The 17884-nt window shown below is 37.6% G+C and overlaps 1 protein-coding gene across 1 annotated transcript in view; it reads right to left on the bottom strand.

The window, feature by feature from the left end:
* fat2 (FAT atypical cadherin 2) overlaps positions 1-17884 on the bottom strand; it is a 107734-nt gene that overhangs the window by 81444 nt on the left and 8406 nt on the right. Inside the window, exons 2-3 of the mRNA XM_038295399.1 lie at positions 7039-10298; positions 4384-4695 (exon numbers count right to left, since the gene is read on the bottom strand). Coding sequence (XP_038151327.1) covers positions 4384-4695; positions 7039-10270 — 3544 coding nt within the window. The 5' untranslated portion in view covers positions 10271-10298. The remainder of the gene's footprint in view (positions 1-4383; positions 4696-7038; positions 10299-17884) is intronic.

The following is a 17884-nucleotide window of genomic DNA, read 5'->3' as shown; positions in this document are numbered from 1 at the left end:
CTGTATTACTGCAGCAATGCGGCGTGGCATGGAGTCGATCAGTCTGTGGCACTGCTCAGGTGTTATGATAGCCCAGGTTGCTCTAATAGTGGCTTTTAGCTCTTCTGAATTGTTGGGTCTGGTGTATTGCATCTTCTTCTTCACAATACCCCATAGATTTTCTATGGGGTTAAGGTCAGGAGAGTTTGCTGGCCAATTAAGAACAGGGATACCATGGTCCTTCAACCAGGTACTGGTAGCTTTGGCACTGTGTGCAGGTGCCAAGTCCTCTTGGAAAATTAAATCTGCATCTCCAAAAAGTTGGTCAGCTGCAGGAAGCATGAAGTGCTCTAAAACTTCCTGGTATGTGGCTGCGTTGACCCTGGACCTCAGAAAACACAATGGACCAACACCAGCAGATGACATGGCACCCCAAACCATCACTGACTGTGGAAACTTTACACTGGACTTCAAGCAACGTGGATGAAGTGCCTCTCTTCTTTTCCTCCAGACTCTGGGACCTTGATTTCCAAAGGAAATGCAAAATTTACTTTCATCAGAGAACATGACTTTGGACCACTCACCAGCAGTCCAGTCCTGTTTCTCTTTAGCCCAGGCAAGACGCTTCTGACGCTGTCTGTGGTTCAAGAGTGGCTTGACACAAGGAATGCGACAGCAGAAACCCATGTCTTTCATACGTCTGTGTGTGGTGGTTCTTGAAGCACTCACTCCAGCTGCAGTCCACTCTTTGTGAATCTCCCCCACATTTTTGAATGGGTTTTGTTTCACAATCCTCTCCAGGGTGCGGTTATCTCTCTTGCTTGTACACTTTTTTCGACCACATCTTTTCCTTCCCTTCGCCTCTCTATTAATGTGCTTGGACACTGAGCTCTGTGAACAGCCAGCCTCTTTAGCGATGACCTTTTGTGTCTTGCCCTCCTTGTGCAAGGTGTCGATGGTCGTCTTTTGGACAACTGTCAAGTCAGCAGTCTTCCCCATGATTGTGTAGCCTATAGAACTAGACTGAAAGACCATTTAAAGGCTTTTGCAGGTGGTTTGAGTTAATTAGCTGATTAGAGTGTGGCACCAGGGGCCATCAATTTTGAACCTTTTCACAATATTCTAATTTTCTGATATGATGAATTTGAGATTTTCATTTGTTGTCATTTGTAATCATCAAAATTAAACAAAATAAACATCTGAAATATATGAGTTTGTATGTAATGTATGAATATAATATACAAGTTTCACTTTTTAAATGGAATTACTGAAATCAATCTACTTTTTCATGATATTCTAATTTTATGACCAGCACCTGTATATATATATATATATATATATATATATATATATATATATATATATATATATATATATATATATATATATATATATATACGCATATATATGTATATACATATATGTAATGGCATAGTTTTTTACATAGCTGAACCCCAACAAAATACGGTGGTGCTGTGGTTCTCTTTTATGCAATCAATAAAGTGAAAAGCTGCTTCCAGGAAGTATTTATTCTTCAACAAGCTGATTTAACACTGAAACCTCCCCTATCAAATCGAGTCACCCATACCCCCATTCTTCTTACCACGGTTTTACACCTCTTAGCTCTAGGCCCTCAACCACCCTCTTTACTTCAGAGGATTCCAAATCAAAGCCCCGCTTCCTCACCGTTTCCTGTCTATATCAACACTTTAGGGGAGAAACAAGCAAGGAAAGATCTAGGTACAAATGGTTGCAGATCCAGATGTTCACCTAAACAATAAACCCATATTAGAGTAACAACAAGGATCCACAGAAAGGGTCAGAGCTGAATCTACCTTTTGAGGTGTCTGGGATCTTTAAATTTGGAGAGGGCACTCCTAATGACTAATTTTTACTCTGCAGTGGCATCAGCCATCTTTTGTGGTGTAGTATTTTGGAGCAACAACTTCCTGTTATCCTCCATTGAGCCTAGATAATATATCTAGTTAATGATCAGGAAAGCCAGCACTATTTTATGACACATTATAAGCAATGGCAGACAGGTGGACAAAATTAGCATTCTTGTTAGACAAAAGCCCTTTTACCACCGGTTCCCCTTGGCTTGGGTCTACTTTGGAGTATGGTTGCAAGACCTCTACACAGAAACTGGACTAAAAGTTAAGTGGCTTTTCTGCAGAGATGTTGGGTCAGATCCAATTATATGAGCTCAGCAAAGACATGACATTAGGAAATCCAGGGCATACAAAGATACATAGAAACACAATGAATACTTTCAACCAAAAACACTCTATTCTGCTCTCATGTTCATGAGTAAATGTATCTCAAATACAGCTGCGTTTAGACAAAAAAGGTCTCTCCTCGTATAACACAGTGGGACTGTTTCAACACCTACAGGTTCAGTCTGTTTTCCTCTTAACACAACTGGCCCTCTCTTTTCTGTAATCCCTCAGTATATTAGCCTTAGGGTGTGGACAAACAGCACAACAGATAATGGGAGAAGGACAGGACAGGACTTGAAGGGGCTTGTAATGTCAGGGCTCATGGAACTCTCTTTTGCCTGATCATGAAACTTCTCTCTGTCGACAGTGTGTGTAGATCCTGAGGTTTGACAGCCACTTCATTAGAAAACTACTTCTTTATCAACATTATATCAATATTCCAGAGGACGTTTCGAAAAGGAACTTCTAGTATACTTGCTTGCTAGTTTTGATTTCAGCTTTTGGTTCTCCCTCTGACACGCCTTCCATGCACTCCTCAAACTTGTACAAACAGAAGCTTCCAGCAACCGTTCTTGTGCAAAATCAAACTGCTGTCAGTCTTTACAGCTGCACTGTTATCCCAGGATCAAAAGGTAAAACCGGCCTTAGGGATGTACCAAACAGTAAGCAGAAGAGAGAAATGTTATCCAGACATTCTCTAAGCACAACGTGAGTTTTAATAAAGGTGGAAATAATTCAAAAGTGCAAGAGACCTATATTTCTGTTTAAGAAGTATTTATAATGGATACACAACTCACTTAAAACTGATTCATTAACCTGGGGCCACAGTTCCTGTGAACGAGTATGTAGTAAATTAGCTTCAGAAAAACACTTTATAAACACTAGAGTTTACATGTCGCGACACAATAGAATTAGTAAACAAAAATACACAACGGATTCTATCCTAACATTATTTATCAAGCAAAATAAAACAAATAGAAAAATAATGTATAAGTTACCAAATACAACCTCACTGTTATCATAGATATAACAGCTAGCTGCTATTGATCAAAAGTGGTTTCTTTCGAATGAAATCAGTCAGGGCTGTTTTTTCTAAGCAAATTCAACCCACATGGAAAATTCAAATAAATTGCACAACAAAAAAAATAAAAATTCAATTTTAAATTATAAAGGCTTTAGTTAACATAAGGTTTGACATGAAGAAGTAAAAATGAGAATGAGTATGGCTTGTCTAAATGGATGAATAAGCAAACCTCTTCCCTCTACACAGAATATGCCAAAGTGACATAGGTTTGCAACACATTGAATAAGTCAAATAATTTAAGAAACAGTCTCCTTCGGACAACAAAAGACACAAGTTTAGCGATACACATTTTTTAACCCATCAGTCCAGGTCATGAAGGGTAGAAAATATGGCCTTTCGGCTATAGGAAATTGATACAATGGAGTTGATCACAAAGTTGTCTCTATCCCAAATCATTATAGAGTTAACAATTGAACCATCTGTTCAACGACCAAATCTTTTTTTCAAACCGGATCATCAACTGATCCATATACATAATGACAAGGATCTACAGTAGAATAACTGGAATAGCCAATATAAACTCTAGATCTTTCACTGAATAAAATGCGGTTGGGAAACCTTAAAAGATATCAGAAGAAGAGAAATGCTTGCAAAACTAAATCAGGAGAAGCTAAGGTGTGATAAGGAAAAGGCAAAAATTATTCCACAAAGATAGGCGACATTGTTAAGGTCATACAAAAAACAACTGTTGCTTATATTTGGACCACATTTTCTTTTTTTATACTTCTTGGCCAGGACATCCTTGTAAAAGAAATTATAAATCTCAATATATATCTTTCCTGGTAAAAAAAAAAAAAAGTTAAATAAAATACATGTTTAAAGAAAACATTAATTCTATATGATCCTGGAATCATTTTTGCATTCTGAATTGTGTTTTTTAACGTCTGATTTGTTTCTGGTCACTGTCTTTTATATAAAGTTAATGACTGAGATGAACAGATTTAAAGTGTATCATGAAAGTTAAACACTTCCCTTTAAGACCAGATTGTAATACTTCTATAGAGAGACTTAATTAAATCAACCCAGCTGACATCACCACGCTAACTTAATAATAAATCTCCCCTTGGTGGTCTTTGTACTAAGCAGACTTTGTTGCAATACCTGTTTTTGGATCCACATCGAAATACGTCCGGTGAGATTCCAGGATCAGGTAGGAAAGCTTCTCCTCGGAGGAAGAGTCTGCATCCGTAGCCAACACCTGGGTTATATTGGTCACTTTATCTATGTTCTCCTGGACTGATGTGAAATATACTGGGTGGGAAAGCTCTGGAGCGTTGTCGTTAACATCCATGACCTCCAGGAAGACATGAGCCCAGGAAATTAGAGGCTCAGTTCCCAGATCTGTGGCGTAGACAGAGAGCCAGTAATGCTGCACCATCTCTCGGTCCAGGTTTTCAGCTGTACGAATCACTCCTAAGGAACATAAAAAGGGTTCAGTACATTATAATCTAGTTAATGATAAATAATTGTCCTTGAGAGAAAGCGAATATTGGCATTTTGACCTCCATCTCCATAAGTAGGCAAATATTTTAAAAAATAAATGAAAAAAATCACTAATTTCATGTGTCAGCCTGTCAAAAAAAATCTTAAGATGAACCGTGTACAGCACATATTTCCCTTCAGAAGCAGTTTAAACACACTTTAATCAAGAGAAGATTTAAAAAAAAAAATAGTAAAAAGAAAAAAAAAAATCGGGTAATAATTCATTGTTGTCCCACCATGACAGAGAACTCCATTTACCCTGATTTTATCTGAACCATAAGTGCAGCAGCAGGTTAATGGAATGCAGGGCCGATATGATGCGGGGTCACCAGGTATCCTTTACATGCGAACACACTGATGGAAAAATACCTGAGGGACCCCAGAGGAAATACTGCGCTGTACAATGGACATGTCTGAGCTTATCATAACTAAGAAACGACATGAGGAAATATACTGATGTCAAAATCCTTTGAGTTTTACCACCATAAGAGCTAAAGACAGAAATCTTACTTACAATGATCTTTAAATGGTATTTTTTTGACGTGGTTATACCTACTTCTGAACTTTGACTTAGTTGGCACATAAGGCTGGGAAACATGTCAGAGTTTCCCCATTTAAATCAACTGCCATAGAAACATCCTCTCTGCAAGCTCCATTTAAATTACCATCAAGATCTCAATGTCATCCTTTGAACTTTGTCTAAACATGCTACCTCAAACTTGCGTTGTAGTTGAACTGTCACATAATTTCACACCTTAAACTGATTTGTGGAATCTGCTGGTTTATTTTTTTTAAGGGGTAAAAAGAAAACATGACATGCAAGTGGACAAACAAGTGTTAACATTTCACTAACATTTCCCTGGAATCACCATGGGGGCAAGTTTACTCCCTGAAAGACTTACCCTAATTCCTGACTTCCTGACAAACTTCCTGACAAACAAAGTTTCTTTTTTATATATGAGTATATTAAACTCCTAAATGAGTATTGTACATCACAGAATAAATTTAAGATGTTTGGTGTCAGTTATTTAGACAGCCCAAGCATAGGTGATGCAACAGGCAAGAATAAAATATGAAAAAAATATTTATGAAGAACCTTTGCTTCTTCTGTATATTGACTGAAAAGTATGTCAACATAACTAACTGAATTATATTTAGATTTTCCTTCATTTTACCAGATAAGTCTTATTCAGCTAATTAACTCAATTAAATCAATTTAATAGAAAACACTAGGTTATATTATGGGGGAGTGTTGGCCTAATGGTTAGAGCCGTGTGCTTTTGCTCCGAGAAGGTTTCAAGTACCATGTTCGATCACCAGAGCCTGCACATTGGGTCCCTAAGCAAGTCCCTTCATCACACACTGCTCCCCAGGCACCACACAGTAACAGCCCACTGCTCCCTAAGGGGATGGGTTAAATGCAGAGAGTGAATTTCCCCATTGTGGGATAATAAAAGGCATTTTGTTTACATTATGCTAAAATATATGTTAATTATTAATCCAATTCTCACTACAAAGAAAATCTACCAATAATAGCTGTAATTATAAAGACACAATTTACTAGCAATACAAACTATCCATCTACCATCAATGTATGAACATGACACAGTTGTATTGTGTACCAAATAAACACAGCTGCCAAATGAGCAACTGGCATGGAAAATAATAGATAACAGCAAAAATCCTGATACTTCACATAAAAAATAAGGAAGTTAGTAAACATTAATAATAAATGTTAATTTACAGATTGTATAGATAAAGGTAATTATCATTGCTCTTTTGAAAATATAGAAAAAAGCCTATCCATTAGTAGATTTTTTTATAATCTTTCTTTATTTTACAAGCTAAAATCTAATATATTCTTCTTTTCACACAAATGTAGTTTGAGTTAGTCTTGCTTAGTAAGTATGTTTTTTCTTCTGGAAACTATTTATTATGCACCCTGGCATCAAATTGTAGGATTTAGATTTAAATATTACACGATTTAGTTAAACTGACATGCAATTTCTTGCAAAAGAAGCCATTTCAACATAGAATTGCTGACCTTTTTGTACAGCATGCATAGTTCAAACATTAAAAATAATACTAAAAAAAATAAAAAAATAAAAAAATAAATAAATAAATAAAATACTAAAATTGACATTGCAAGAACAAAAGCCTCTTCATAGTTTACTTCTGGATATATTCTATCATATTTAGGTTCAAACTCATTATAAAGTGAACTTTAACTTGTGCGCTTAATTGAAATAGTGGAAAAATCAAAATTTTATTTACCTGTTTCTTCATCGATAGAGAAAACTCCAAGCCCCGAGCCATCACTGATATGGTACCTCAGCACTCCGTCCCGACCCACATCTTTGTCTGAAGCTGAAACCTTCACCACGGATGTCCCCACTGCTACATCCTCCATCACTGCAGCTTCATACACAAACTCTGTGAATACTGGCTTGTGGAGGTTTTCGTTGACATCAAGAACCTCAATCTCCACAAAGCAGGAAGATGACAAGGAGCGAGGAAGGCCATGGTCTACGGCTCGAACTGTAAGATTATAAGCTGGTCTTCTCTCAAAGTCCAGCTCGCGTTCAAGGGTCAAAGCTCCAGTTGAGGAATCGAGATGGAAAATCCCTCCTTCTGTATTCTTAAGGTTGTATGTCACAAGACCTCCACTACCTATATCTAGGTCCACGCTTTCCACCCAAACGAGTAGAGTACCTACAGGAACGTCCTCTGCAACTTTTATATGATAGCTTTCTGGTATAAATTTAGGTGGATTGTCATTTATGTCCTCCAAAATTACAACAAGGTTCATGGTGGAAAACAAGTTTGGACCGAGTCTGGCTTGATCTGTGGCTTTGATCCAGAGGTCATGTCTGGTAGATTGTTCTCGATCCAAAGGAGCGGTCACAGTCACCTCCCCGGTCAGCTCATCAATTTTGAACATGTCAGTGAATGTCAGAAAGGAGTATAGGATATTTCCATTCAAATCAGAATCAATGTCTACTGCTCGAGCTGTGAAGATAACAGAGTCTTCCTCAGTATTCTCAGGTATACGAATCACATACCTGGGCTGATCAAAAACAGGAGGGTTGTCATTGACATCCGTGACGTCAACGGCTAGTAGCTTCCATGCAGATGTTGGTGGTGTTCCCAAGTCATAAACTGTGAGGTTCAGAATGTAGAACTCTTTAGTTTCTCTGTCCAAGGGGCAAACTAACCTGAGGTCCCCAGAAAACATGTCAATAGCGAAACAGCCATCTTCATTCCCTGTTGATATTGCATACACCAGCTTACTGTTAAAGCCAGAGTCTTTGTCTGTGGCCTTAAACTGAAGAATTGTGGAATTAAGTGGATGGTTCTCAGGAACATTAATAGAACTGGGAATGCTTGTAAGAATTTTGGGAGAATGTCTATTAGTGATGTGGATATCAGAGAAAGACTCCTCCTCCTGGTTGATTAAAACTGGCTTTATTGTCTCTATTAGTTTATCAGTCATCTGTTTAAAGATACCTGTTTCAAAGCAGCTCAGAGTTGAATTGTCGCCTTTGTTTGTGATGGTTATTCTTACAACTGATGCTTCAGAGTGATGCTTGCCATCTGTAGCAATGACTCTGAGAGTGAATGAGACATCCTGTGGTGGGATTTGCTTTTTAAGAATGATTGCTCCAGACACTGGATCAATATCAAAGATTTGGGGCTCATTCCCTGACTCTATAATGTACTGGAGCTGTTGCAGCTCATCTAAATCAATGGCTGAAACCTCGGCAAGTGTGCTTCCCACTGTTAAATCAAGTGGTATGGTGATGTTGCAGCCAACTCTCTCAAATAGAGGAATGTTGTCATTCAAGTTGATTAGGGTTATTGTTACTGGGCATTCAGTGACTTGACTAAAGGGGCTACCACTGTCAGATGCCCAGACTCTCAAGTGATACCGTCGCTTCATCAGCTCATAATCCAGGTGATCAGAGGTTGAGATAATGCCTGTAAATGAATCTATGGTGAAAGGTACAGGACCTGAATTAGCAATGGAGAAGGTAACAAAGCCATTTTTGCCTTCATCGATGTCTAAAGCAGCAACTTTAAGAACACTGCTGCCAACAGGCAGGTTTTCATCCACTGTAGCTTGATAAGATGTTTGTTTAAACTGAGGGCTGTTATCATTTTCATCAGTTATCTTGACCACAATATGAGTCTGTGCTTCACCATGATTTGCGACCACATCAAATTCGTATCGATTTTTTTTTTCATAGTCAAATTTTTCTGCTGTTATTATAATCCCAGTTCTAGAATTTATTTTAAAGTTCAAGCTGTCTAGATTATCTTTAATGCCAAATGTAACATTTTGAGGGGATGAGGTGACAGAGACTTTTATAACATGAGTTTTAGGAGGGGAGAACTCACTTAAGGTGATGATGTAGGTGTCCTCTACAAAACGTAAAGGCCTGTAATGATCAGCAGGAATATGTACTTTTGTAATTGGAGAAAGGAGGCTTGGAGAGCTCATATCTGTGGCTTGAAGAGACAGGTTTAGCCCAAAAGGACTTTGAGACCAGACAATCTTCTTTGTCGAAATCAGTTCGAAGTTGGTGTTTTGCACACCAGAAGGAACTATCTCGAAACACTGTTGGGGATCCCCGGTAACAATATCAAGGGATTTCACAGGCTTGACTCCTGCTTCCACACGGATGCTGATATCTACATTTCCATCTACAGAGACTTTAGGTTTAGGAGGTGTGATTAATAGCGACTCCTTAGTCCCTTTTTGTATGTTAACTGTAACACGAGCCGTATTTCCATATTTTTTAATGCCTGATATCTTTTTCATTCTGTCTTCTGCTAATACTGTGAGGTCATATTTCTGCATCCTTGTGTGGTTAAGTTTCTTAATGAGGGTGACTGTGCCGGTGAAGGGGTCGACAGAAAATGGATGAGATCGGCTCGTAAAGGAGTAAAAAAACTCAGCATTGCTCCCAATGTCGGCATCTGTAGCACTGACTTTGACCACATTCGACTTGAGCGGAGTGTCCTCACTGATGTTCACATTGTATGATGCCGGATAGAACAGAGGCTTTAAGTCATTAGTGTCGAGCACTTGGACAAACACCTTTGTCTTTGCTTGAAAATCAAAAGTGCTTTCTGTTGCTTCCACAGTGAGAGTGTAGCTATCTCTGACCTCTCTGTTTAGCAGAGCTGAGTTACTGCTGCGAGTTTTGATCCTCAGGAAAGAGAAGTCCCCAACCGAGAGAGCCTCTGCTTGGAACAGATCATCATCGTCACCTGCAACAATCTTATATTTAATGTCCCAAAGTGGATCTGTCAGCTGAATACCCATCTTCACAGGCATCTCAACGTACATCCTCGGAGCAGAATTTTCTTTAATGGTGGCATTGTAAAGATGGTGTGTGAAGCTTAACGGGGAGGTGTCTTTTCCTTTATCCCTTACTCCATGACACTGTGCAAAAAGGAAAAATATTACTAAAATAAAGAAAGTTCCTCTTGATGTAGCCATTTCGGTACCTCGTTGTCTAACCGCAGACCTGTAAGAATAAAGAAAATGAGATGGATTAAAATGTATTAAAAATAAATTAGGAGTAAGAGAGGAAAACCAGTCAAGTCCTTTAGACATGTTTGTATCAACTTGTTCATCTCCTCATAATACACTTGTAGTCATAACTAATACCCACATTATTATGTATACACATTACACATTTGTACAACAGCAGAGGGCCTTCAATACTGTTGTGTGTCTGACTTGTCCTAACTTGCCCCTGCAAAAAAAAAGAAACTGTGCAACAAGTAAAACTGTCTTTCAAGGTATTTGAGCTGTTTCAGAAAGAAAAGCAGTCAGGTATCGTCCTTATAATTATTTTTTTATGATCTAACAACAAGAAACAACTTTTCTTCAAAGTGACTCCTGTCTCTGCTTTGGTGGTTGGTTCTTCACTGACTTAGTATCTTGCAGTTGACAGGAAAGGGTTAAACAGGTATTTTCAGTAAAACAGGTGATGAATACTTCACAATGTATGCATTAAAAGCTGGCATGAGTCATCAAACTGCTTAATTTATCCCATGTTGAATAGAAGAGCCTGGCTGACCTCTGGTCATGAAGTGAACAGAGGTCAGCCAGATATGAACTGCTGGTTAAGTGATCATGAAAAAAAAATAGTAACTAATTAAAAAAAAAGGGAAATTTCACAATGATACAATTCAGCATAAAGCAAAATGTAAAGCAAATGTGTCAGCGTACGTAGTAGCTATATTAGGAAAGCCTCTTCATTTTCATATCTGGTCATAATACCCACCTTTTTGACATTTAAACCAGTTTGAAATGCTAATCAATTTTAGTTTCTTCTTGTCAATGGTGTATTTCAATGCAGATAATGACACAACCAGGCTACCCAATCATCTTTTATTGTCACTCAAGGTGCATGACAGGTTGTCGCAGGAATATTTTATATGAACCACAACCTGGGAAACTAAAACTAACCCATTCCCTACACAAACCCTGAGTTCTAAACCTAAACAAACACCACTATAAATATTACCAAGCTTCAAACAGCAACTTTGTTTGCTTTAAATGTTGATGAAATATGGGCCTTCATTGTAGCCCATCCAGTGGAGGTACAGACTGAGCAGGAGTTTGATTCACATTGCTGCCATTTAGTCTGACCTGTTACCGGAGCATGACAGACCAATAGGGCTAGCCTCTATCACTGGTCGTGTTCATACTGTAATCTTTATGAACAGGTTTATAAGCCTAGCGGAGGGCCGGAGGGAGTTTGGAGACCAGCAGATTTTTTGTACCTTTTGTGGATGACATGGTTCTGCTGGCTCCCTCCTGCCGAGTCCAGAAAAGCCTTGACGAAGATCATCTCCTCCTTGACAACATAGTATCTCACGGCAGAAATACAATCTTTTTTTTTCAACATACTATAATAAAGGTAAATGCTTTAATGACCAACCAGAGGAGGGAGGCTTAAGCAGGAAATGAGGACTGATATACGTTTGACTATGAACACAATTCTCAGTCCTATTTGGCTTTCATCCTGGCTAATTGATGTTTGCTTTTATAAAGAGCAAAGAAGAGAGCATTGAGCCATATGCAATGGCTCAATCTTTAAAAATTGTCCGTCGAGGTGCTGTGTAGGTGGCAGTGCCACATGCCATATTGGGGGACAGAGTCAAAGGCTATATTGGGAGCCCTCAGATCACTTTACAAGTGGAGCAAGAGCTTGTTCCACATTTTTGGCATTTAATTGGATCTGTTCCTAGAGCATGTTGGACTCCAGCAACCCATTGTGAAAGCAGAAAACCATTAGTCCTTTCCAGAGATGGCAAAAGTACTCACTTTCCATACTGGAGTAAAAGTACAGGTACTTGTGTTAAACAATACTCTGGTAAAAGTGGAAGTACTGATTAAACTTCTTTACTCAAGTAAAAGTAACAAAGTACAGGCTTGTAAATTTACCTAAAGTATAAAAGTAAAAGTAGAAACCACTTTTTTCATGCCGTTGCCTACATTTTAAATGGATGTCTGCCAATAGGACTAGATCTCCGTTGTGTTCATTTTCAATCATCTCGTCGTCCATACTACTATGCTAACGCCACCGCCACCAAGCTGCAATGATTTGCCGCGAATGAATACCGCCGAATCTGTCGATTCATCTTGTAGTGGTGCGTCAAATGCACCGCTACAAGATGATTCCCATCCAATTAGATTGGATTTGGTATTGATGACATGAAAAATAATAACGGTAACTCCATTGAAATGATTCAAAACTAAAGTAACAAGCTACATTTTTAAAATGTAAGGAGTAGAAAGTACAGATATTTGTGTAAAAATGTAAGAAGTAGAAGTAAAAAGTCGCCATAAAGATAAGTAGTAAAGTAAAAATATCAGAAAAATCTACTTGAGTACAGTAACGAAGTATTTGCACTTCGTTACTTCCCATCTCTGTTCCTTTCTAACCTAAACTTTGTAAATTTGATCTTTGTTTTTACTAGAATTTATACGATTGGTTAAGATCCAGGAGAGATATGAGATTTTCTAAATTCAGAGTAATCAACATTTATCCAATTAATTTTATTCTTGGTTTAAGGAAAAAAATAATCTGATACATACACATACTTAAGACCACTGGAGCATCCAGTTATATAATCAAAAGTGAAAGAAGCAAACAAAGAATGTTTACAAATACCCGTGTCATATTTTAATCCTTAACACTATCTGGGATTTGAAAATAAGTTCTCTGAAACACAATATGTTAAGCATGCAGGTGTTCGACTGGCACTAGTGGTTTCAGTTATGGATGCCTGGTATGTTGGATTTTATCTTTATTCAGTCGGTGACAGGTATTCAGATTATAAGCATCAGGGTGCCACTTGGATTTAAAAATCTATTTTAAAAATCTTGTGAATGTAGGAAAAACATAATTCCAGTCTTATGGTAGAAAACTTCATTCTTTCCAGTATGCATAATGGCCAGCAGCAAGTATCCTACTGGAGATTTACAACATGTGCCTAATTATACATTCAATTGACAATTTTTTTAATTCTCAGGAATTTAGCTTAAAAGTGTTGTCATAATGATAAGGAAATCTATCTATCCATCCATTTTCTTCTGTTTATTCCTGTCAAGGGTCAAAGTGGGGCCGGTGCCTATCTCTGGCAGTCTATCGGGGGGGAGATGAGGTAAACCCTGGACAGGTCGCCAGCCCATCGGAGGGCAACATTGAGAAACACAAAGACACACAACAATGCACAAACAGTCCTACCTAAGGACATACCTAAGGACAATTTAGAGTTGCCAATTAACCATCAGTCATGTTTTTGGACTTTGGAAGGAAGCTGGAGTACCTTGAGAGAACCCACCCATGTACAGGGAGAACATGCAAACTCCATGCAGAAAGACCCCATGAAATCGAACCCCGAACATTCTTGCTGCTAATCAACAGTGCTATCCACTGCACCACTTTTACGATAAGTGAAAAGAGGTTTGTCCACAAAAACACCATGATCTACATAATTTTGTATCCGTAACTAGAGATAAAAAGTTATTTCTGAACTTCCTTAAAGTGCTGCTAAAGGGAAAAAAGATTTCAAAAAACCTTCTAAATCTTTACAAAACAAAACGTAGATTACATATAATAGGTTACCTTGTATATATATATGTATGGTTAACAATGATCTATATTCAATTTTTTGCCTACTATTAAACACAAAACAATTAGCTATTGTTCATAGACAAGAAGCAAATCCAGAAGCAAACTCCAGCTGGACGTCACATCTGTCCTTTTTTTTTCGCAAAATGGTATGATCCAATATCTTCATGTGTGATTGTCCACAAGGCCGCCAAGCTGTCAGTCAAAATAAAGTTCAGTCATGAGCAGGGTGGAGCCACTAACTGAGAAATGAAAAGTGAAGGGGAAAAAAATGGTGGAAGTTGCTACAGAGCATCAGCTTTTAGAGCTGATTATTTTGAAATATGACGCATTACTAACATTCACCAAAGAAAATACGTTAAAGCACAATACCCAATAGATTATGGGCCTTACACAGGGGCACATTAGTATGTGAAAGTTGGAATATAACCTATTGCCAGACAGCACGTAGATCACAATAGATTCAGAAAAAGTGTTCCTTAGACTGTGAAAGCTTTTCCACCCAAAACAACATGCACCCCAACACTCAATCAATGACAGCTGAATAAAGGCCCTGCCCCTGTAAGGCCAAGCATTTGCAGATAATCAATGGAAAGATGTTTCTCAGGCTTTATTTTCAGAAATGACTTTCAGTTAGTTTCTTGAGTTTCATTTTTGTAGCCATGCCTACTTTAACAATAAGTTAGATTTTGGGTCTGCAAGGTGACCATGCCTAGACTTCAAGATAGCAATAGCCCTTGTGTGGACTCACAACAGTGGGAGCTAGGAAGTAGCAGACGTTTATGTTACTCTGTAATATCTATTTGTCAAGTCGATTCTAAGTTATTGAAATAATTATGTGAACGTAAAAATGGGACAATCACATTATGAGTTATAATGTACATTTGAATTTAAAAAATAAGCTAGAAACCCTAGACATACATGGTTATAAGATGAAAGGAGACATTTTGAGGTAGCTGAAAGAAAGAGTTTACAGTATTAGCAAATAAAAATAGCCATTTCCATATGCTATGATAAACTTAAGCTGATTTAAAATAAGTCCTGCAAAAACAGAATAAATTATAACACTTGATTAGCTAATCCAAGAAGTGAAAGTTAAGGTTTTTGTTTGTTTTTATTCAGTATTATTAAAGTGTTAAAAGATTCACAGAGGCTAAGATGATTCCTTAGATGTATTAACAGGCTTTAGCTTGATATATTTTCTAACATATACCATAAATGACCAATGATCCAAACTTTTTGTAATTTAAGTTGCCTGATTACAATGCAGGACATTAATATTTTATGGCAACAAACAATTAGTATTTGACAGCAGAAACACAATTATTTGTTCAACTATTACTATAATAAATGCTAATCCTTTAATTACCGTACAGAAGAGGGTGACTTAGGATTGGTGATGAGGATTAATTACTGTCTGATTACAAACACCATTCTCTGCAAGTCTAATCTAGGCTTTATCAAACATGTAATGAATCCAACAAACAGTCCTATTCACCTTTCATCCAGGCTAACAGAGCTTTGCTCTTTTACAGCAAAGAAGAGTATATTGAGTCGTCTGTTATGTTCAGAATCTTCAAAACATCATAGATTAATACAAACAAAACTATTTTTTCTATAAACTAGTTATTAGTTAAACTGGATTTGTTTAAAGCTCGTCAGGGGCCGTCTAATCTTTTCTTGTTAATTCCCTGGTATGCTTTCAATCAAACATATCATGCTTTAGGGCAGAGGCTCCAGGATGTAACTGTTAAATACACATACACCCCCACCCCCTTTCTGCGTGTGCCAGCAAGCTACCTGCAGCCACATGTTTGGCTCCCGCTTGCTGGGTCACATTTCGACATCACCCCCCATGCCTTCCAGCAGAGATGGGGAGATGTTCCTCCAGCCTGTCTTCACCCTAACAACCTCCAGCCGTCAGTGAAAGCATGATTACTTGGAACTTTCTGCTGTGTAGAGACCTACATTAAACACACACAGAGAAACACAATGCAGGCAAGTCCTCTGAAGTTTAAAAGCCCCTGGCTGTTCTTGTTCCGACAGATTTTAAGCATAGTTGATTATAACCAGGTAAGTACAATAGTTTTAATCTTATCTGAAATATAAGAGACGATGTAGAAAAAAAGGTTAATATTTTTAGTTAATACAGGTAGATTTTATCTGAGGCTGTTTTACATGGAGCTGTAGTTCTACTATAATGATCCATGGATCCATTTTAGAATAGGATATGTCTTAACTTGCACTTGCACTTACTTTTTATCTTCAATTGGGAAAACCTGTTTCAAAGTTATTTCCTGTTTTTAGAATATAACTAACTTTTAAACTATTAATCATAAACTTTGGACTTAACCTTCTTAGGTCCAGTAACAGATTGAAAAAAAGAAGAAAGAAAAAAAAACAGCACTGGAACATCAAGCCACTGTCTGGGAAGTCTGAAAAAAGTTTTCTTCCAAGGGTTGCTGAAGGCTTGTGTTCCCAGGTTTAGGCTTGTAAGTCATATTTTGCAATAATATTGGGAAAGAACTTGTTGCTCAGAGATACATTTGGTTTACTATATGCAAACCTCTGAGTAGATGATGTTGAAATACATACTGACCAGCAGAAAGTAAAAGGGGGCCGGATTAGTAATAATAAAACATGCATGCCTTTGTACAAAGCACATATTTCAATTCCTGCAATTTGGGCCAAGGTGAAATCCATTCAAGCTGTACAGCAACACTTATGCAGGTATGAAATCAGGAATATCTATTTGTTTAAGTGCAATTTATATCTATATATTCCTCATAATTCATCATACAAAAAAAAACCCTAAGTATCTACAAACTGAGGCGAGCCTTTTGACCCATCAAGCTAAAAAGGCCATCATTCTATGAATTGTCTGTTGCCTCTATTGAATTTATTGATTGATATTGCACCATGGTCTTCTGTAAAAAGAGAGTTTTCCTCTCCACTGTTGCTGCATGCATGCAACAGTGGGACAACGCACATTATTGTACACTATTTCTAGATGTTTATGCAGGTGGAGTGAAATAAAGATCAATCATTCAATCTTTTCTGGGATTTAAATCTTTTGAACAAATTTTTCGTGACTCTGTAAAGTGCCTTGAGATAACATGTGTTGTGAATTAGCTATAAGACTAAACTAAATCAACCTGAATTTGATTCTAACAGCAACATTTTCAAGATATTTCAACACCAGAAGGATAACCTAGTCCCTACACAAAGTCTCCTCTAGGTTCCACTTAAACTAAGACTCAAACAGAGAAGATCCAAAGTAAGACATGCAGAATGCATCATGATTAGAAGCATTCTTTCATTTTTTATAAGAAGGAGCAGCACTCTTAGATGTCTGGCCATGCTACAGAGGAAGATCGTTTTAGTCTCCAGTAATTGGAGTCCAGCTTTTTGAAAATGATTTATCTCTCACAATTTTCATCAAATTTTGTGAGGGATCCCATCTCCGGAGATGGACTGGAGAATGTAAAGGTTGTTCTTCACCCTGACGATCAGAGAAATGCTCTGATTCTGAAGATCAAGTCCTAATCTGTTTATTTAACTCCAACTCTACTCTGCAAAGACTTATGGAGAAAACACCAAGAGACTTTTATTCTTCCAAATGACGCTGAGACTAAAGGAGGAATATTGGATGAATGGAACAACGATTGTCACTTTATCAGTAACAGAGTTGGAGTTGCCATTGGGAATACAGGGCATTTGCCTGGTGAGCTGTCGCTCATTTTTGGGATGGCCCAAGGCTGTCTTAATGTAATCAAAACTCATTATCATTTCATTCATTATTCTACTTAAAATAGTTTTTCAATTTACTAAATAAAAATGTAAAAAAAGATTTAAAAATGTATCACATCTACTGCAGCAATAAACAACATGAGGTTCATTTTTCACTTTGTTAGGTAACCTTTTTGCCAAATCATTTTAATTTTTTTTTTTTTTTTTTTTTA

This window comes from Cyprinodon tularosa, unplaced genomic scaffold, assembly GCF_016077235.1.
Source record: "Cyprinodon tularosa strain WSP-4 unplaced genomic scaffold, ASM1607723v1 ctg355, whole genome shotgun sequence".
Classification (NCBI taxonomy): domain Eukaryota; kingdom Metazoa; phylum Chordata; class Actinopteri; order Cyprinodontiformes; family Cyprinodontidae; genus Cyprinodon; species Cyprinodon tularosa.
Note: the sequence above shows the minus strand (reverse complement) of the source record. Positions and strands in the feature narration are given on the sequence as shown.